The sequence below is a fragment of the Neovison vison genome, chromosome 9 (genome assembly GCF_020171115.1).
Source record: "Neovison vison isolate M4711 chromosome 9, ASM_NN_V1, whole genome shotgun sequence".
Classification (NCBI taxonomy): domain Eukaryota; kingdom Metazoa; phylum Chordata; class Mammalia; order Carnivora; family Mustelidae; genus Neogale; species Neogale vison.
This window is the reverse complement of record NC_058099.1, coordinates 96,800,718-96,819,416: the sequence shown is the minus strand read 5'-3', so window position 1 is coordinate 96,819,416 and position 18,699 is coordinate 96,800,718. Positions and strand designations below refer to the sequence as shown.

At 44.4% G+C, this 18,699-nt stretch overlaps 1 protein-coding gene across 7 annotated transcripts in view; it reads right to left on the bottom strand.

The window, feature by feature from the left end:
• Nucleotides 1-11,918, bottom strand: part of PDCD1LG2 (programmed cell death 1 ligand 2) — a 94,807-nt gene extending 82,889 nt beyond the window's left edge. For 6 of the 7 annotated variants that reach the window (XR_006386466.1, XM_044266002.1, XM_044266006.1 and 3 more), the window contains exon 1: nt 9,809-10,145. Coding sequence is in view for 6 of the 7 variants with exons in the window: in XM_044266002.1 (XP_044121937.1) it covers nt 9,809-9,842 (34 nt within the window). In the remaining variant the exon portion in view is untranslated. Of the gene's footprint in view, nt 1-9,808; nt 10,146-11,811 lie in introns of those variants that run through there. The other variant, XM_044266001.1, reaches the window with a different exon arrangement.
• Nucleotides 11,919-18,699: the final 6,781 nt, after the last annotated feature.

Genomic DNA, 18,699 nt, shown 5'->3' with positions numbered 1-18,699 from the left:
TATTTCATAAAAATGAAATCACACACTATGTGGCCTTTAGAATCTAGCTGTTTTCACTGAGCTTAACATTTTCAAGATTCATTTATGTTGTAGCATGTATCTGTACCTCATTCCTTTTCATGATTGAATAGTATTTCATTGTATGAATATACATCTTGTTTATTCATTCATCAGTTGATGGACATTTGGGCTGTTCCTAGTTGTTGGCTTTTAGAATAACGCTATTATGGACATTCACGTACAAACTTCTGTGTAGACATGTTTTCAATTCTCTTGGATATGTAGGAGTGGAATTGCTTGGCTAAATGGTAATTCTTTGTTTAACTTTTTGAGAAACTGCCAAAGTGTGTATCAAATACATAATGTGCAAATACATTCTCTTATTGTGCAAATTGCCTTTTCAGTTCCTCGATAGCGTTCTTTGAAGCACAAATATTTTAATTTTAAAGCACAAATTAATTTAATTCTGATGAAGCCCAATTTATCTATTTTTTCTTTTATTGATTATGCTTTAGGTGGCATATCTAAGAAACCATCACAAATCCAAGGTTACAAAGATTTACATCTATATTTTCTTCTGAGTATTTTATAGTTTTAGTTCTTATATTTAGGTCCCTGATCCATTTTGAGGGCTTTTAAAAAAATAATAATTGTTCTTTTTTTTTTTTTTAAGGAGTTTATTTATTTGACACGAACAGAGAGAGAGCACAAGCTGGCAGAGTACCAGGCAGAGAGAGAGGGAGAAACAGGCTCCCCGCTGAGTGAGGAACCTGAAGCGGGGCTCAACCCCAGCACTCTGGGATCATGACCTAAGGAGAAGGCAGTCATATAACCAACTGAGCCACCCAGGTGCCCCAATAATTGTTCTTTTATAGTCTAAATCACCGTAATTTTACCCACTAGAAGTCCCTTCAAGGTAGCCTCTGTTTGCTTTTCACACATTCCTATTAATCTTGGGAAACTTGTTTGCTTTCTGCACAAGTTGCCTTAAGCTGATTTCATGTCTCTACTGCCCAAGCATGCAATTAACCTTTCTCTACGAAGTCCTATTTTTTCTTCCATTTTTTTAAAAACTAGAAGAAAAAAAAAAAAAACAGTTTACCCATTTCTCCCACCCCTTTAACCCTACCTCTGGCAACCACCAATCTGCTCTCTGTAACTATGAGCTTGGTTTGTTTATTTGTTTTAGATTCCACACATCAGTGAAACCATACAGCATTCATCTTTCTCTGACTTATTTCACTTAGTGTAATTCTCTTGAGGTCCATCCATGTTGTTGCAAATGGCAAAGTTTCATTCTTTTTTTGGCTGAGTAATATTCCATTACATGCACACATACACACATGCACACAGGTTGATTCATATCTTGGCTATTGTAAATAATACTGCAATAATACTGCAACAAACATGGGGTATATATCTTTTTGTGCTCGCATTTTCATTTTCCTCAGATAAATGCCCAGAAGTGGAATCGTTGGATCATATGGTAGTTTTATTTTTTATATATCATTTTTTAAGGAATCTCCACACTGTTTTCCACAGTGGCTGTACTAACTTAGAATCCAGTGTGCATAGCGATTTCCATTTCTCCACATCCTCACCAACACTTGTTATCTCTTATCTTTTTGATACTAGCCATTCTAACAAGTGTGAGGTGATAACTCATGGTGGTTTTGATTTGCATTTCCCTGATGATTACTGATGTTGAGCATCTTTTCACGAACCTGTTAGTTATTTGTCTTTTTTTTAAAAAAAATATCTATTCAGATCCTCTACCCGTTTTTATTTTGACTGTGTGTGTGTGTGTGTGTGTGTGTTACTATTGAGTTGTATGAGTTCTTTAGGTATTTTGGACTAATATTAACCCTTTGTCCGATATATGATTTGCAAATATTTCTCCCATTCAGCAGGTTGACTTAAATTTATTGATGGTTTCCTTTGCTGTGCAGAAGCTTTTTAGTTTGATACAGCTTTTTAGTTTGATACTTTTTTAGTTTAATTTTTGCTTTTGTTGTTTTTGGTTTTGGTTGCTGTCAGATTAAAAAATCATCACCGGGACGCCTGGGTGGCTCAGTTGGTTAAGCAGCTGCCTTCGGCTCAGGTCATGATCCCAGCCTCCTGGGATCGAGTCCCACATTGGGCTCCTTGCTCAGCTTCTCCCTCTGCCTGCCACTCTATCTGCCTGTGCTCACTCTCTCTGTCAAATAAATAAATAAAATCTTAAAAAAAAAAAAGAATGTAAAAAATCATCACCAACTCCAATGTCAAGGAGCTCATTACCTAGGTTTTCTTCTAAGGCGTTTTTGGTTTCAGGTCTTAGATTCAAGTCTTTAATCCATTTTGAATGAATTTCTGTGCTTGGTGTAGAAGAGTGGTCCATTTTCATTCTATTGTGTATGGTTGTCCCATATTTCCAGCGTTATTTATTGAAGACTTTGGAATATATTCCTTAGTTACTTCATTTTGCCTGACTCTCTGTGTTTCTACACATTAGATGAAACAACTCCCTCTCCCAGTCTTGAAGAACTGATCTTATGTAGGAAATGAAACTTGATCTCCAGCCATGCCTCAGTTCTTGGTTGTCCTACAAACCTTTGTGCTTTTCTAAGCAGTCAATTTTATTTTTAATAACTTCCAGCAGTGGAGGATATGCCAAGACCTGTCAGTAGCCCAAAGAAGAGGATCTTAGCACCTAGATTCAGGTTGGTTGAAAGTCAGATCCTTAGGCAGCAACTAGTGATATATGCAAATAATACAGTCCTGTGGGCTGGAACTGTAAGTCCTATTGGCTACCAAGGCCAGGCAATCTGGAGGTGTTCTGTGGGGTTGGTCACAAAAATCTGGGCTCCAGATGACCATATCATCTTTCTTCTGGATCATACTGCTGAGTGGAAGCAAGGCAGAGGGAGAGCACCAAGATGGCATCCACAGCCTATGTTCCTTGAGAGCAGCTCCGTGGGCCACTAAATGTGTGCAAGACCTTAGGGCTACCCTTCAGGCTGAGGCTTTAGGAGAAGCAAAGTGCTAACTTTAAACTGGAGAAGATGGAGAAAAACAGATTAAGGAGCAGAAATCAGTACATGGTTTGAGATTCTAGTCATTCACATGAAGATGTTTAGTAAGCAGTTGGATAACAGTCTAGAGTTTGGGGTAGAGAGAAATTTGGGAGTCCTCAATGGCTACTTGTTACTTAATGCCAGAGAGCTGCATGACATCACCACAAGAGACACACGAGAGAAAAAGCGTCCAAGGATTGAGATGTGGGGGATTCCAATGTGCAGGGATCTCTGGGAGGGATGGCACTAGCAAAGAAGATTGAGGGAAAGGGCAAAAATGGAAATTAATCAAGTCTTTTTATTTTCTGTATTCTGATGCTTGCTGATCCTGCAGCGTTGCCCCTCCCAGTATTAGCCAGTTCCTAGAGATAGTAAACAACTCACCCAGGGGAGGTCTTTCAAATGCAAAGGAAGCAACTGAGAACCCCTAACTTCAACCTTCTCCTTTACAACCTTCTCCTTTAGGGTTCTAACCTCCCCAGTGCCAGGTACCACACAACAAGGGACAGCCCCTCTGTTCCAAATCCTGATGAGCTATTTCAAACTAGACAATTGAAGCCTGCCTGCCCTGCCTTGCCCACTCCTTCTGGTGGAAACCACAATAAAGACTTCTAGCCACAATTCCCCTTCTGCTCTGCCTCCTGTCTGACCCTGATGCCTCCCTGTGTGACCCCTAAAGTGTGGCATGCCTCCTTCTCTCTGGGTCTGAGAACAACAAACTTTTTTTTTCAATAGCAGTTATCTCCTGATCTGTTGGCCTCGCCATACCTCAATTATAATGGAAGAGCTTAAAAGGCAGTGCTATAAGGAGGGAGTGCTCGGTTGAGCCAAATGCTGCTGAGAGCTGCCATTAGCAGTGTGGAGGTCATGAGTGACCCTGCCAAGCAGGACATCCGGGGATTTGTGCAGATGAGAGCCTGTGTAAAGTGGAGAGAAAATAAGGGTAAGGGTGCAGAGACAGGAGAATACAGGCAACGTTTCAGAGAAGAATGTTATAATGGGAGCGAGCAATGAGGCAGTAGCTAGAAGACACTGTGAGGTCCACAGTGGGCTGTAGTCTTGTTCTCATTTTAGGGAGGGACATATCAGTGGGTATCAACTGGGAGCCCCATCAAGTGCTTTCCATAGGGAAATGCTGGACCTTAGCTGGACCTGAAGACCCTGCTCCTTATTGAAAGGCAAATGTACCCAGACAAGGTATCATCCTAATGCTGCACTTGCCCAGCATCCTTATTTCTGGAGCTCAAAACAAGAGCGTGTAACATGCTCTGGCAACAGAAAGGATGTCTGGCTCACCCCCCTCTGGCTGTAACTTCCCTCTCTTCTTTGCCCATCTGAGGGGACTTTCCTTGTACAATGTCTCCTTTGGCCAAGAGAGAGATAGACGCTGTTAGGAAGGTACTTTCCAACCTTCTAGGGGTAGTATCTTCTGTGCAATGGACAAGATCTCATACTCTAAAGTCAGACACGTTTGAGCTCAAATCCTGGGACAAGAAATTATGAGCCTTTAAGACCCTGGACGCTTTATTAAAACTCTTTGTGCCCCTGCCCCTTTTTCCTATAATGCCAATAATAATAATAATAACAGCCACCTCAAGCCAGAATCTTGCGTGTGTCATCTTAAACTTACACATCTCTCATCTTGAAAATCCAGTCCATCCCCCAGTCCTGTTAATTCTGGGCTGGGATGCTTCTGGATGATGCCTTTTCTTTTTACAACTCCACTGCGATCACCTTAATTCTTGTCATTCCTCCTTATGTTGAAGCAGAGCTTCCTGCTCAAAATCCTTTGATGACTCAACATTTCATTGAGAATAAAATGCCAAGGCTGTCTAGTAGCCCAGGCAAGAGAGACATTTGCCTTGCGCCCCATGCTTTAGAAGACCCAAGAGTGACCATGCCTCTCCCTGCAGTGTGAGGCGTTTGCAGAAATGACAGCGACCTCTGGAGCTCTTGACCCCAACACTCATTGCAGTCTGGGATCCTGGGACTCTGGAAATCTCTAAACGGCCCTAAGCCTGCTCCCAGGCCTGTGGGCTTCTTCCTCAGATTCACTGCCGAAGGGCTGACCTTGCTGCCAGGGTGCACCTCTCCACATCCAGAGACTTCCCTTGCTCTCTCTGGTGAGACTGCCTCGTGCAGACTGCGGGAGCAGCGCCTCTCTCTCCAGCATGCCCAACTTTCCTCTTTTCCAAGGCACTCAATCCCACCTAACATACCATATAATGTACTCATTTACATTAGATTATCAGCTGCTGTCTTATGTAAGAATATAATCACTAGAAGGACTGACATCTTTGTTTTGCGTACTACTATCCTTCAGTCCCTAGAGCCATGTCTGGTAGGACGTTGGCACTCTGATAATACTGGCTGAATGAATGAGCCCTTCACCTGTAGGCAGAAGAATCTCCTGAACATGGAATTACCAAATGTGATCATGACACTCCTGCTGAAAAGACTTCAATAGCTCCCACTATTTATAAGGCCTTAGCGTGGACTATACAACCCTTTGTGATCTGGTCCCTCCTGCCTCAGTCACAGAAATAATACATGTGCTCTCCATGACTAGGTCCTCACAGGGGCTCTGAGAGTCTAATCTCTCGTATCTGATCTTACTTTATCTTGTCTAACTTTATTTTCTCTCTATCTCAATTTCTACTTGAGCTCAAAGAAACTGTCCTGCGTCATAAATATTTCCTTAGGTGGCCTTACATTCTTCTGCCTTCAATACAAGGAGATAAGCCTTTCCTAACTGCTCTCAGCTGTTCCTCTTGCCTTAATTGTTATCTGCTATTAACTAGTGTTAATAGCACTTGACTCCACGCTAGTATAGTAACTGGTTACATATCTGTCTTCTGTGCTAGAACAAGAGTTCTTTGAACTGTGTTAGTTTCTTATAATAATTTTCTTTTTCCTTGTGTGTGTTTGTGTGTATGTGTGCGTGTGTGTGTGTAGTGTGTTTCATGAGTGTTTATAACTGTTTATAGCCAATTACGACTGTTCCCTGAATGGACAGATGAATGAGTGCATGCATGGCAATTTAGCATCATACTCTGAGACTACTGGCCCCCAAGTTGACTCCGTTGTCTATTGGAGAAACAGAAAACTTAATTTGGTTAATAATTTTGGCCCCAAATAAGAAAGAAATTTTCATCAGTTTAAGTCACTGACAGTGGAATGGGCTGCTAACGGGGTGGGGACATCACCCGCCCCCTTAAAATTGCTTGAGTGAAGGTGCATGTTGAAGGAAGTGCTTCCACAAGAAATGGGAGATTAAAAGAATATCTCTTTAGTAGGATTATTTACAAGGTTGTCTCCCCAAAGAATGTTCCCATAGGTACCCCAAGCCCCTCACCAATCTCTCTCAAAAGGCCAGTCCACCTCAACGAGATCTTTGCCCTCTGGGTGCTTTAGGAAAATGACATTTTCTGAAAGAGCAGGTTCTGGAAACCTTCAATATTAGGAAAGTATGAATTATTTTCTATTCATGCTGGCAAAGCCTGAAAGAGTTTATTTGGAGAACTTATAGAGTACATTGCCAAAATTAAGTAACTCAAGGATAATTTATAAAGCATCCATATGTAAGGCTCTCCTTTGGCCAAAAGAGCATAGAGATGACTCTTCACCATGAGATGAAATGAATGTGTTCAAACAACCAGGCCTCCTCTTCAGTCTTGCCTTTTAAAATCCACCTTGGTCTGGATGTAAGTATCTTACTGTCCAGGGCTGCATGGCTTTTCGTTTTTATCTTAATTGTATATTCCTTGCATATGAGCTGCTTGGGCTGGAGCCTTCCTCACACAGATGCTCATTGTAGCTATCTGTTCTCAGGCAAGCTACCCTCAAAGGGGTACATTGGAACATGAGCAGAAAAAAATCAGTGTTCAATCACTTAATCAGTTTAGTGGAATTTCTTTATTTCCAGATAATTCTTAATTAATTTCTGGGTAATTCTTAACAATGCTGCTCATGAACACACCCTAGCAGTTGAGATGTCATCGTGGTATAAAACAGAACAGAACAGCATAGGATAAAAGATTCAAGACCATTTTCTGGCGCGTCTACGAAGAGTCATGAAGGGTCTCTCACTCACAAGTTCTCAGGCTTGAGAGAGAGAAGAAGCAAAAGATACTCTTTTTAGATTGGTGAAAAGTCCTGCTCAGATTGCTGCCCTGACTTTGCTCTTCCCCAGGTCACTAGGGAAGCTGTTTCTTTTGATGGTGTGGTCTCTGAGCTAGGCATTAGAAGATAATAGTCTATTTTTTAAAAAATTTATTTATTTATTTTCAGAAAAACAGTATTCATTATTTTTTCACCACCCCCAGTGCTCCATGCAATCCGTGCCCTCTATAATACCCACCTCCTGGTACCCCAACCTCCCACCCCCCTGCCACTTCAAACCCATAGTCTATTTAACCTCAGTTCAAGTTTAACTTAAATTCAAATTGCATCTCAACTCTTTAGCCAACAAACACTATGCTCCCACTTTTTGCAAGTCTTCAAGTTAGGGAATCAATTCAAATCAAAGTGGGGAATCAAGAAAAGGGTTCAAGTAAGAAAGGATTCCTGCCCTTGAAGACATGGTATCATAGTCAGAAAGCCAAAATTCTGTACACACGAAAAATGGTAAGAAGTGATGTGAAAGGTGTTGCATGGAAATGCCCAAACCAGGGAAGCTGACTGGTGGAAGGATACTTCTAAGATGAGTGGGCTTTGGAGAGTTGCAGCTACTCTTGAGGCCCTGAAGAAATGTTAGAAATAATCTCAGAGGTTCACACACACAGAGCTTGTTGAGGGGGACTGGGAGTAGCATATCTACACTGGAAATACAGGTTGAGCCAAAAATGTCAAGGGCTTAATGCCAGGTAGAGCTGCCAGGAAAAGATAGTGATAGTTACTAAAAGGAGTATTTAAAATAGATGAAAGCTGGTGGGGTTTTTTGTTCTTTTTTTTTTTAATCTTTTTTTTTTTTTTATCTGTATAGAACTGAGGGAGTGAAATGGAACGCCAGTCACTCAATTAGAGGGTCATGGTATTAATCCAAATATTTGGTAAAGTCCCTGATTCAGGGGCAGAAAAGGGAAGAAAGGCAGAGGAAGGAGAAACTGACTACAAGGCAATTCACAAAACAATTGACAAAGCAATTAACAAGTGATCTTCCATTCAGGAAAGAAGGAGGGGCAGCAAGTGGACTGTGGTTTTGAGACCTGACAATTCAGACCATACTGACGCCACGCAGAAGGGTGAGACGAAGGAAGTATTAGGTCAGGAGCCAGGTTTTAGAGCTGGGTTCTATGAAATGAATTGGGTTTGAGTCATGAAGGAATTGAAACAATACAAGAAAAATGAAAGCCTAAAGTTTGGGACACAATTCAGTGATAGAGATAAAGATAAAAACGTTATTCCCATACGCAAATACTAATTGACATTGGAGAATGAATCAACTTGCTTAAAAACACAGGTTAGCGAAAAAGGTCTGAAGTCTGACGAATGCGCCCAAATTAGGAGAGCAGGCATAAGAGACAAGAGAAGAAGGCAAAGAAGAAATGGTTCTAAGAGTATGAGAAGCTTCCCCACCATAGTGTCTCGGAGCCCAGGGAGGAAAACTCTAAGAAGCAGAGGGGCTTGATAACAGAGGTCTGGAAAATGAGAAGTGGAACAAGCCCTTAGAGGGGGTAGAGAGGGCTGGAAGGCATTGAGCTGACTGGGGCTGGCTAAACTTTCGGATTCCCTCACGTCACCTATGCACTGTGCCAGGCACTTGGGATTGAGAGAACCTGAAAGGCGCAGTCCTTGCCCAGGAAGAGCTCTGGCTGAATGGAAAGGCTCCCACACGAGCGAAATATGGGAGAAGACACCTGGAAGCTGCAGGTAAGGAAGAGCTGCTGGTAGTGAGTTCAAGCGGTGAACATGCGCAGACCGCTTCTGCTCTCCAAGCAATGTGGTTCATCCACTCCTCGACTCTCAGGCTTGGAAGGGAGCTTGGAGAATATCCAAGCAATTGGCATTGGACTCCTGAGACCATGTCTGATTATTGTTGACACTGAGTATTCTTGCTGTGCATTCTGTCAACGGCTCTCTGTGATTCCATTCCACAGAACCATGGGGGTTCAGCGTTAGAAGGCCTTATTTGTCGGGAATTCCACTCAAGCCCCTCTTTTTGACCCTCTCCCATGAGAACCCCTAGTCACCTCTTTTCTACTATCTGCACCCCGGCAGTGAGCAATGAAGAATGGAGGCCGCAGGTTTCCCTCATTTAGCTAAACTTGCTCTAATCAAATCATGTTGCTTTTTAAAGTAACGGTTGCCTGTATTATAAGTTACTTTAATTGTAGGTGCATTTTTGTTGTTGCTCTTCTGTGTTAAACAGCTTATTCTTAGAGCATAGCTTGTAAACACTGGCTCACCCGGAATGGGGATTGCCTGCCAAAGGGATAACCACAAAAGAAGTCTATTGTAAAAAAAGACACAAATTTTTAAGTTCCAATGATCCTCCCCAAATGGTAAGCTGAGAGACAATCTCAAGATAGTTCGTTTCTTTTTCCCTGCGCATTTAATACATGCAGAAAAAAACAAACAAACCCTCATCTCCTAAAACTTTCCAACACGAGTAATAAGTAGACGAGCAAGGAGGAGAAATCCCACTATTTGGGAGACAGCCAGAAATGAGCTTGTTGGAGTCTGTGAGCACCACTGCCAAGGCAGATTTCCTCCTGCCCCCAGTGGTGTGGAGTGAGTCTGCCCGCACTTACCCAACCATGGCAGCCTCATCACCATCTGCAGCATCGGCTCAAGATAGGAGAAAGTCTCAGCCTCTTAGATACTCGCAGCAGAACTTGGTGCCTCTGCTCAGGGAAAGACGCAAAGGAAAATACAACAAATAGTGGCCCTTGCATCAGATCCCCTCCTAGAAGCCAACAAACAGCCAAAACAAAACAAAACAAAACAAATGTAGGTTATGCCTTGAGCACTACAACAAGCAGTAGCTCCAAGGCAGGACTCCTTCTGGCTGGCAGAGGGACGTACAAGGATGGGTCATGAGAACCCATCACTTAAAGTACTTGAGGCAAGGGAGGAGAAAATATCCTCTCCATCCAGCTCAGGCTTCCTTGTAACAGGAGGGTAATTCAAATCAAAACTGGCTGTGAGGAACTGACCGAAGCCCAGCCTCCTGAGAAGTTTTGGTTTTGCTTTTAAGCATGGCTTCTTGGCCCTCAGATACTCCTTGAACCATGTCCCTGGGGAAGCAGGTACAAGCATCGTGGTAGGAGGGGGTGGGAAAGAACGCCAGCATGTTCTCACTCTGCACCTGGAACCTCACACAGGTCCCTGTGTGAGCTTCCCAGTGCTGTCATCAGGAGTTATCACAGACGGGGTGGCTTCAAACAACAGACGCTGTGCTCCCAGCGCTCTCACATTTCTGGAGGCGACAGACGTGTGAAAATAGGCCACACGCCCTGTGAAGGCTTCAGGGAAGAATGCTCCCTTGCCTCTTCCTAGCTTCTGGCAGATTCTGGCAAGGCTTGGCATTCTGGGATTGTAGCTGACCACTCCAATCTCTGTCCATGACCTTCTCTTTTTGGATCTTCAAATGTCCTTTCCTCTTCTTCTCTTTTTTTTTTTTAAAGATTTTATTTATTTATTTATTTGACAGACAGAGATCACAAGTAGGCAGAGAGGCAGGCAGAGAGAGAGAGAGAGAGGAGGAAGCAGGCTCCCCGCTGAGCAGAGATCCCAGGACCCTGGGATCATGACCTGAGCCAAAGGCAGAGGCTTTAACCCACTGAGCCACCCAGGTGCCCCCCTTTCCTCTTCTTAGAAGGACACCAGCCATTGGATTATTGCCCACCCTAATCTAGGATGACCTCCTCTTAATTAATTACACCTGCAAATACCCTACTTCAAATAAGGTTATATTCTGAGGCTCCAGGGCCTCATAAATATTTGGGGCACACTAATCCACTATAGTACTCCATTTCTTTCTTGGAGCAATGTGTGGTCTAGACACCACTGGGCCCATTTTACACATGAAGAAAGAGTCGAGGTTGCATTTGAACTTAGGCCGCTGTGATCCCACTACATCGTGAGGCTTTTCACTAGTAAGACTCAAAGCAGGTGCAAGAGAAGGCCAACTTGGACGCAAGTCTGGATGACCAACCCCGCTCCTCCGCCCCGTCCCTTCGGGCTCATAAGGATGGGATGCGCAGGGACAGGGCTCTGAAGCGCGGATGGGACCTGTTTTTTTAACCGTATTTCTTTAATGTTTTCTTGTCTTCTCTCCATGCCTTCCCCTTCATTGGTTTTCTTCTGAAAAAGTGGCGTTCTCCTTTCCTCCTGTTCTTTTAAGTGTATCCCTCAAACAAGAGGGACCGAAACTTGTATTGTCTACAGATGGGACTGGCTGCCTAGACCCCAAGGATGGGGCTGTGGCTGTGGGAAGCCAGCCTCCCCCTGGGGACCTGCTTCTCCACCCTTGGCTCCAGGTAGGCAGGGGCAGGGCAGATGTCTGCTCTTCCCTGACCTTCTTCCCCAGCTACCTGATGGTCTGAGGAGTGGGCTGTGTCCCCTGTGTGGCTCTCAAGTGTAGTGTCTTTGGGATCCCCACACCCCCCGCTGGCGTTCCTGCTTGTCTTGAAGAGAGAGCCGCACTCCCTCGGCATGCCTTCCTCTGTCTGGTCTAAGCCCCTCCCTCTCTGCCGACTTCTTCACTCCCAGCTCTTCTCTGCGCAACTGAGGTTTAGGAAAACAGACTCACCTCAGATGGGGGAAGGCTGGGGTGTTTCGACAACAGCGCCCCAAAACACCTCAAACTGGAATCTCAGCACATCTGCTTGCCTCCTAAATCCATACGCTTCCACCAAACTCCAGCAGGATAGACGTCAAAGTGTTAAGAGTGGTGTTTCTGGGTGCAGTACTTGCAGGTGATTTTGTTTTTAAAGGTGCCTTCTTTTACCTTTACTTCCCAAGTAACTTGCCATGGACACAAAGGACTTCTGTAAAGACAAAGAAAAATAATCCTTTAGGATCAGTAACGGACAGGACAGTTCAACTCCTAAACAATAGCAACAAGAAAACATTTTAAGAATTTGGCCAAAAGCTTATGTCTGTTCCCAATTTATTTAATTCAGTGTTGTTGCCTTTATAATAAAAGATCCTGGGGACGCATCGCTGAATTGTGTGTGTGGGTGCGTGTGCACGTGCAGGGGTGGGTAGGATACAGACCACTACGTGTTGCACTGATGCTTGGTCATAGAAAATCAGGATCCAGGTCATAAATAATGCAGTATGAGCAGCACAGCCATAACCTCATCAGGGTACACCACCAGCCTACAAGGCCCCCACCCCACTGTTTTGTAGAAGGGAAAACTGAAGCAGAGAGAGATGGTACGTCTTCACCAGGATCGCCTTGTGAATGCAAGGCAGAAGTCACTTCTATCCTTTCTTCCCCAGATATGTTTCCTCCAAATGCAGTGTATGTAATGTAATGTGATGTGATGTAAATGCTCATGGAAAGCCCCTGGAAGAGTCCTTGTCAAACAGCAGGAGCTAAATCAGTGTTAGCTAGTGCAGATTCAAAAAACAAGTCCACTCCTTCCCACCCTGCTTCACATTATAGAGAAAAATAAATAAACTAAATAAGAGACACAGCCTCAGGGTGAGAGACAAGTGCAGCCAGGGTTTTGGGGAAATGAGCCAAGATCAAGAGGGCTGCGGACTGCGAGGAAGGAGCAGCTTCTCTGGAACCAGTCTCAGCGCCCTCCCCAAGGACAGCAGCAAGACAGCTCCCTCTCTGCCACCAGAGAACCCAAATTCTGCAGGTTAATCTGGAATGTGATGGCTAGCAATGATGGCTAGCCCCCTCTTGAAAATGGAGAATGTCATGGGTAGCTGGAGGCAGAGAGGGGAGAGGAGACCACCTGGGGGCCATCCTGAAAACCGCCCCTCCTCGACCCATGTTCAGCCCAGGGACTGGAGTTCAGCCTCTGGAGATCCTACAGAAGTCACCCACGTGGCTTGGATCCCACTTGGCCCCTGCCTGTGAAGGAGGGCATAGCCTTCCCCGGAGGAAAGGGAGATTGCGGATGGGAAGGGTGTTCTGGCCAGAACAACAGAGATGGATGTTTGTTTTTAGAAGCAAGAAGGTCAAGGTTTGGTTCATTCCTGAAAGCAACTCAGGTAAAAGGGAGGTTTATTTTAGGTTGACTAGGTTGACGGGAGTTACTGACCAAGTACGTTTCCTGCCCACCTCCTCCCAGGTGACTGCATAGGGAGAAACACGTGGGAGACAGCTTCTTGTGGAGAACAGTGACTGCAGTCACAAAGGTCGCACTCAGTAAGGGCAGTGTCTGAGGTCCAGGGCCAGGAAACAAGGGCTGAGAGCGGAAGAGTGCAGAGGCTGACCTGGTCTACTAGCCTCTCTAATGTAGAATACAAGATACGGATTCCAGAGACACGGAGGACATTCTGGGGACCTGAAGGGAATGTGGACTCTTCCCCTCTCATCTTTGGGGGAAAGAAAGGGATGCTGGATATCCTGAGGTTTGAGAGTGCTCTTAATAAAATGTGACACCTGCTTCTTGCTTGGAGTTTCTGAAGGGGCGGGGAAGTTTCCCTCAAGTACACCATGCCTGGGGAGGGGAAAGGTTGTGGGGATATTTTCAGGGATGAAGAAAATAGGGATACCCCTCATCTCGGGCCCTGGAGCTCTCAGTGACCATCAAAGACTCCATGGCTTCTGTGTCCTCAGGGGGCACAGAAGGGAACTAAGCCACAGGCATCGAGGTCCTAGGCCCGTACCAGAGGCCACACTTACTGGCCTGAACCAGACCCAGCTTGGGGTATTTGTCTCTCCCACAGCAAGACAGCTGAGCCAATGTTTACCCTGTCCTGGGAGTAAGGGGAAGACTGAAAGGGATATGAGATGGGAATTTCAAGTGAGACTGGGCTCTGGCAGTTCCCTAAATGTTAAACCTAGAGTTACTATATGACCAAGCACTCCCTCCTAGAAAGGAATATAACCAAGAGAAAATGAAATACATGTCCATATAAACATGTGTGCCCCCATGTTTGTAGCAGCATTAGTCATAACAGCCGCAAGTGGAGCAAACTCAACTGTCCAGCTGCCGGTGAATGCACAAGTCCACGCTGGTGTACCCACCCAGGGGAACAGCAGTCAGCCTCAAAAGTGAATGAAGTACTGATTCAGTCTACAGTGTGGATGAACCTCGACAATGTCATGCTCAGAGAAAGAAGGCAATCTCAAAAGATCACATACTGGGGCGTCTGGGTGGCTCAGGTGCAAAGCGTCTGCCTTTGGCTCAGGTCATGATCCCAGAGTCCTGGGATCGAGCCCCGCATTGGGCTCCCTACTCTGTGGGAGGCCTGTTTCTCCCTTTTCCTCTCCCCCTGCTTGTGTTCCCTCTTTCGCTGTATCTCTCTCTGTCAAATAAATAAGTAAAATCTTTTTTAAAAAATCACATACTGTATAATTGCACGGATATGAAATGTCTTTAATAGACAATCTCTAGAGACAGAATATAGTTAGGGGTGCCCTAGGACTGGGACTAGGAGGGGATGCGGAGGCAGGACTACTAAAGAGTATGGGGCTTCATTTGGGGTTGATAAGAATGTTTTAAAATTGATTGTAGTGTTTGCTGCACAACTCTGTCCATATACAAAAAGCTACTGAATGGTACAATTTACTTATTTTTTTTAAAGATTTTATTTATTTATTTATTTATTTGACAGAGAGAGATCACAAGCAGGCAGAGAGGCAGGCAGAGAGAGAGGAGGAAGCAGGCTCCCCGCTGAGCAGAGAGCCCGATGCGGGGCTCGATACCAGGACCCTGAGATCATGACCCGAGCCGAAGGCAGAGGCTTAACCCACTGAGCCACCCAGGCGCCCCTGAATGGTACACTTTAAATGGGTGAATTGTACGGTAAGTGAATTAAATCTCAAAAACTTGTTAAGAGAACTGGAACTGAACTGAGTCATAAGCGAGCTGCAAATTATGAAACTGGACTGAGATACGATGAAGCTCACTCTCCACCCAACAGGCAGGGGGGCGGGAGGATGGGCGGGAGGTAGAGGCCGCTTCAGCCACGTAGCCCACAGAAGCTCGTCATAGAGAAATGGAAGAAGGCAGCAGAGAAGAGAGAGAGATAGCCCTGACTGGAATTCTGGTCCTTGTTCTAGTTCCTTCTGCTGTCTGGCCTGTGGTTTCAGCATTAGGTTTGCTGGAATTTTGCTGGAATTTCAAAACCATTAAGTTTGGAATTAGTTTTGGAAATTTGAAATTCCAAAACATTTTGAATTTTTGCTCAAGTGTTATATCAGACACTTGTAATTACACAGAGAGGCAGAGGAAGCTGAGATTCCCTCACTGCTATATGCTGACCTAGGCCTGGCCTCAGCTGTGGTGGTTTGGGGGAGAAGGATAAGGTAAAACTAAGGAACTAAATAAACTACATGGATCCCAATGTTTCTCCTGTTTCCTGGTCCTGACTCATCTCTGAGAGGAGAAAGGGAGGCAAGACTGTTGGCCCCAGACATTGAGGCCCGCTCTAAGATGCAGCAGTATCTCAGTATCCCAGTAACTCAGGAAGGAAGGTTCCCCAAAGCCAACCTGAAGTGGTTGGGGTGGGTTTTTCCTACACCAACCAAGCAGCTCTTGGACACCAGCTGGGCATCTTACAATTCAACTCAGTTCTGACCCAACTACCCAGAGAAAATATCAGACTCCATAGGTTGAGGGCTCAGTCCTACAAGACTGACCCCACTTCGTGTGCCAGTTCCAAGTCCACGCTGCTACCCGGACTTCCCGTGCAGCAGTTACTGATTGGAGGTTCCTATGACCCCTCTTGGAGTTTGGTTAATTTCCTGAAGAGGCTTGCAGAGCTCAGGAAACCTGTTTGCTCACTAGATTGCTGACTTATTACAAAGGACATTAAAAAAAATACTAATCAACAGCCAGATGAAGAGATACGAAGGGTAAGATCCCAAACAAAGGTCCTCCTGTCCTGGTAGACTTTGGGCCCAGCACAGTGGCATGTGGAAGACTTCTGATTCCCCAACCTGGAAGCACTCTGAACCCTCTCGTTTTGGGTTTTTATGGAGGCTTCATTCCGTAGCCATGATTGTTGAAATCATTGGCCATTGGTGATTGATTTAACTTCTGACACCTCTCTCCTGCCAGGAGGTCAGGGAGTTAAGACTCCAAATTTCAAGCCTCTAGTCACATGGTTGGCTCTCCTGGCAACCAGCCCAAACTTAGGTGCATCCGAAATTCACTTCACTGACATAACAAAAACATAGCTCTTGTCACTTAGGAAATTCCAAGGGACTGCAGAGCCCCGTGCCAGAAACAGAGACCAAAGACCAAACGTCTATTTCTTTTAGAAATCAGAAATCATATAGCGCTTTCATCCAAGGACTCCCTAACGATTGCTCATTAGGGCTACAACATGACCCCAGGACTGAATGGAGGAGGGAATCTTCTCCTCATTCCTAGACCGATGTCCTTTGCCCTTAAGATTTTTAAAAGAAGAGGCAGTGCTTGGATGAAGAGGAGGGGATTTAACGCCAGATAAAGGAAATAAGAAGTTCTCATATTGACTCTTGGTTTCAACTCGTTAGAAAAGAAAAGAAAGTGAAATGATGATTCATCTTTTCAAAAGCAGTCAGAGACAGGAGAAGACAGCTGACTCATGTTTTGAGGACTCTGACCCAGATCAGTTTTTCCCAAACCTGGCTGCACATCAGAATCCCCTGGGGAACTTTAAAAGCCTAGAGGTGCCTGAGTACTACCATAGATCTCCTGACTGAAAATCTCCATGGTTGGGGTGCAGAAATAGGCATTTTGGGGGAAACTTTGATCAGGTGATTTTGATGGCTCCAGCGTACCCTAACTGATGGCTCAGCACTAGAGAATATCGGGTTGATTACTTTGGTCACTGCCATCCTTATGAAGAACAGTGAGTAAAAGGGAGGAAAGGAAGGTGAGAACTGAAAACAGTGGCCATTACAATATGTACTGGACACGGGAGCCTGTCTCTCATCCTGAGATAGGGTGTTGGTGGTAACAGTGGGGGGCAGGGGGTAAGTGCTACAATAGGAGTAGCTACTAGTCCATGTATGGTATACGGGGCACTCAGTCATTTTAAGCTGGGAGGTCTAAGAAGTCTTGTTTTACAAAAGAGGAAACTGAAGTCCACAGGAGTTAAGCGAACAGGTGAACAGGGAGAGGCTGAAGAGGGTTCCGAACAACAGGGGAGGAAAACAGAGTCCTTCTCCTTCTCACATCTCTGCACCTTCTGCTCCTCCCTGCAGATAAAGGGCAGGTGAACTGGGCTTGGAGCAGCACAGGAATCACGATCAAAGACCCTGTCCAAATAGGTTTCATCTTGTGCCAGCCATGGGGGTTTGGACAAATGATTTTTCTCTCTTGGTACCTGTTTCATTATCTGTAAAATAAGGATAAACCTAAAATGTCGAATACTGTATAGATTAAATGGTTTGATACACGAAGAGTGCTTAGAACAGGGCCTGTTAGCACACAGTAAGTGCTCAATAAATGTTATTTATTCTTATGCTATTACCTGATTGGTGTGGTAAATCCAAAATCATATTTGTAAAAATATGATTAAAACCTAGCTCATGTTTCCCCCTCAGAATTAAAATATAGAAAGCTTTGTTTTTTAATTCCAAAATGACACCCTGTATCATTATAAAATATATTTTAAATTAAAAATTAGTAAAGAGGGGTGCCTGGGTGGCTCAGTGGGTTAAGCTGCTGCCTTCAGCTCGGGTCATGATCTCAGGGTCCTGGGATCAAGCCCCGCGTCAGGCTCTTTGCTCAGCGGGGAGCCTGCTTTCCTTCCTCTCTCTCTGCCTGCCTTTCTGCCTACTTGTGATCTTTGTCTGTCAAATAAATAAATAAATCTTTAAAAAAAATTAGTAAAGATTGGGGCACTGGGTGGCTCAGTGGGTTGGGCCTCTGCCTTCGGCTTGGGTCATGATCTCGGGGTCCTGGGATCGAGCCCCGCATTGGGCTCTCTGCTTGGCGGGGAGCCTGCTTCTCCCCATCTCCCTCTGCCTGCCTCTCTGCCTACTTGTGATCTCTCTCTCTGTCAAATAAATAAATAAAATCTTTAAAAATAATTAATTAATTGAAAATAGTAAAGATTACCCAAAAAACCATACCTGAGATAACCACTAATATTTTGGTGAACATAATTTTCTATAGCTCTCTGGATATATATATATATATATATGAATGTAATTTTAACACATGTCATTATATTAGGATGTTGTTCATTGAAGTGCTTTTATCACTCATCAAAGATATTGTAAGCATCTTTCCATATCAGTAATTATAGATCTCATGATTTTTTCTAAAGACTGATGAGTATTTCATTGTAAGGTACATCAGTATTTGAGCTGTCATTATTGATGGCCACTTAGGTTATTTCTCATATTGTTGATATGACAAAACAATGGTGCCATAAATGACCCCACCCAGTGAGCTCTGGGCCCTTGTTTGACTATTTCCTTGGGACAATTTGCTATAAGGGTTATCTCTGGATCAAAGGATATACACCTGAAGACACAAGTCCCACTAGAATAACACATATTGTGGAAAAA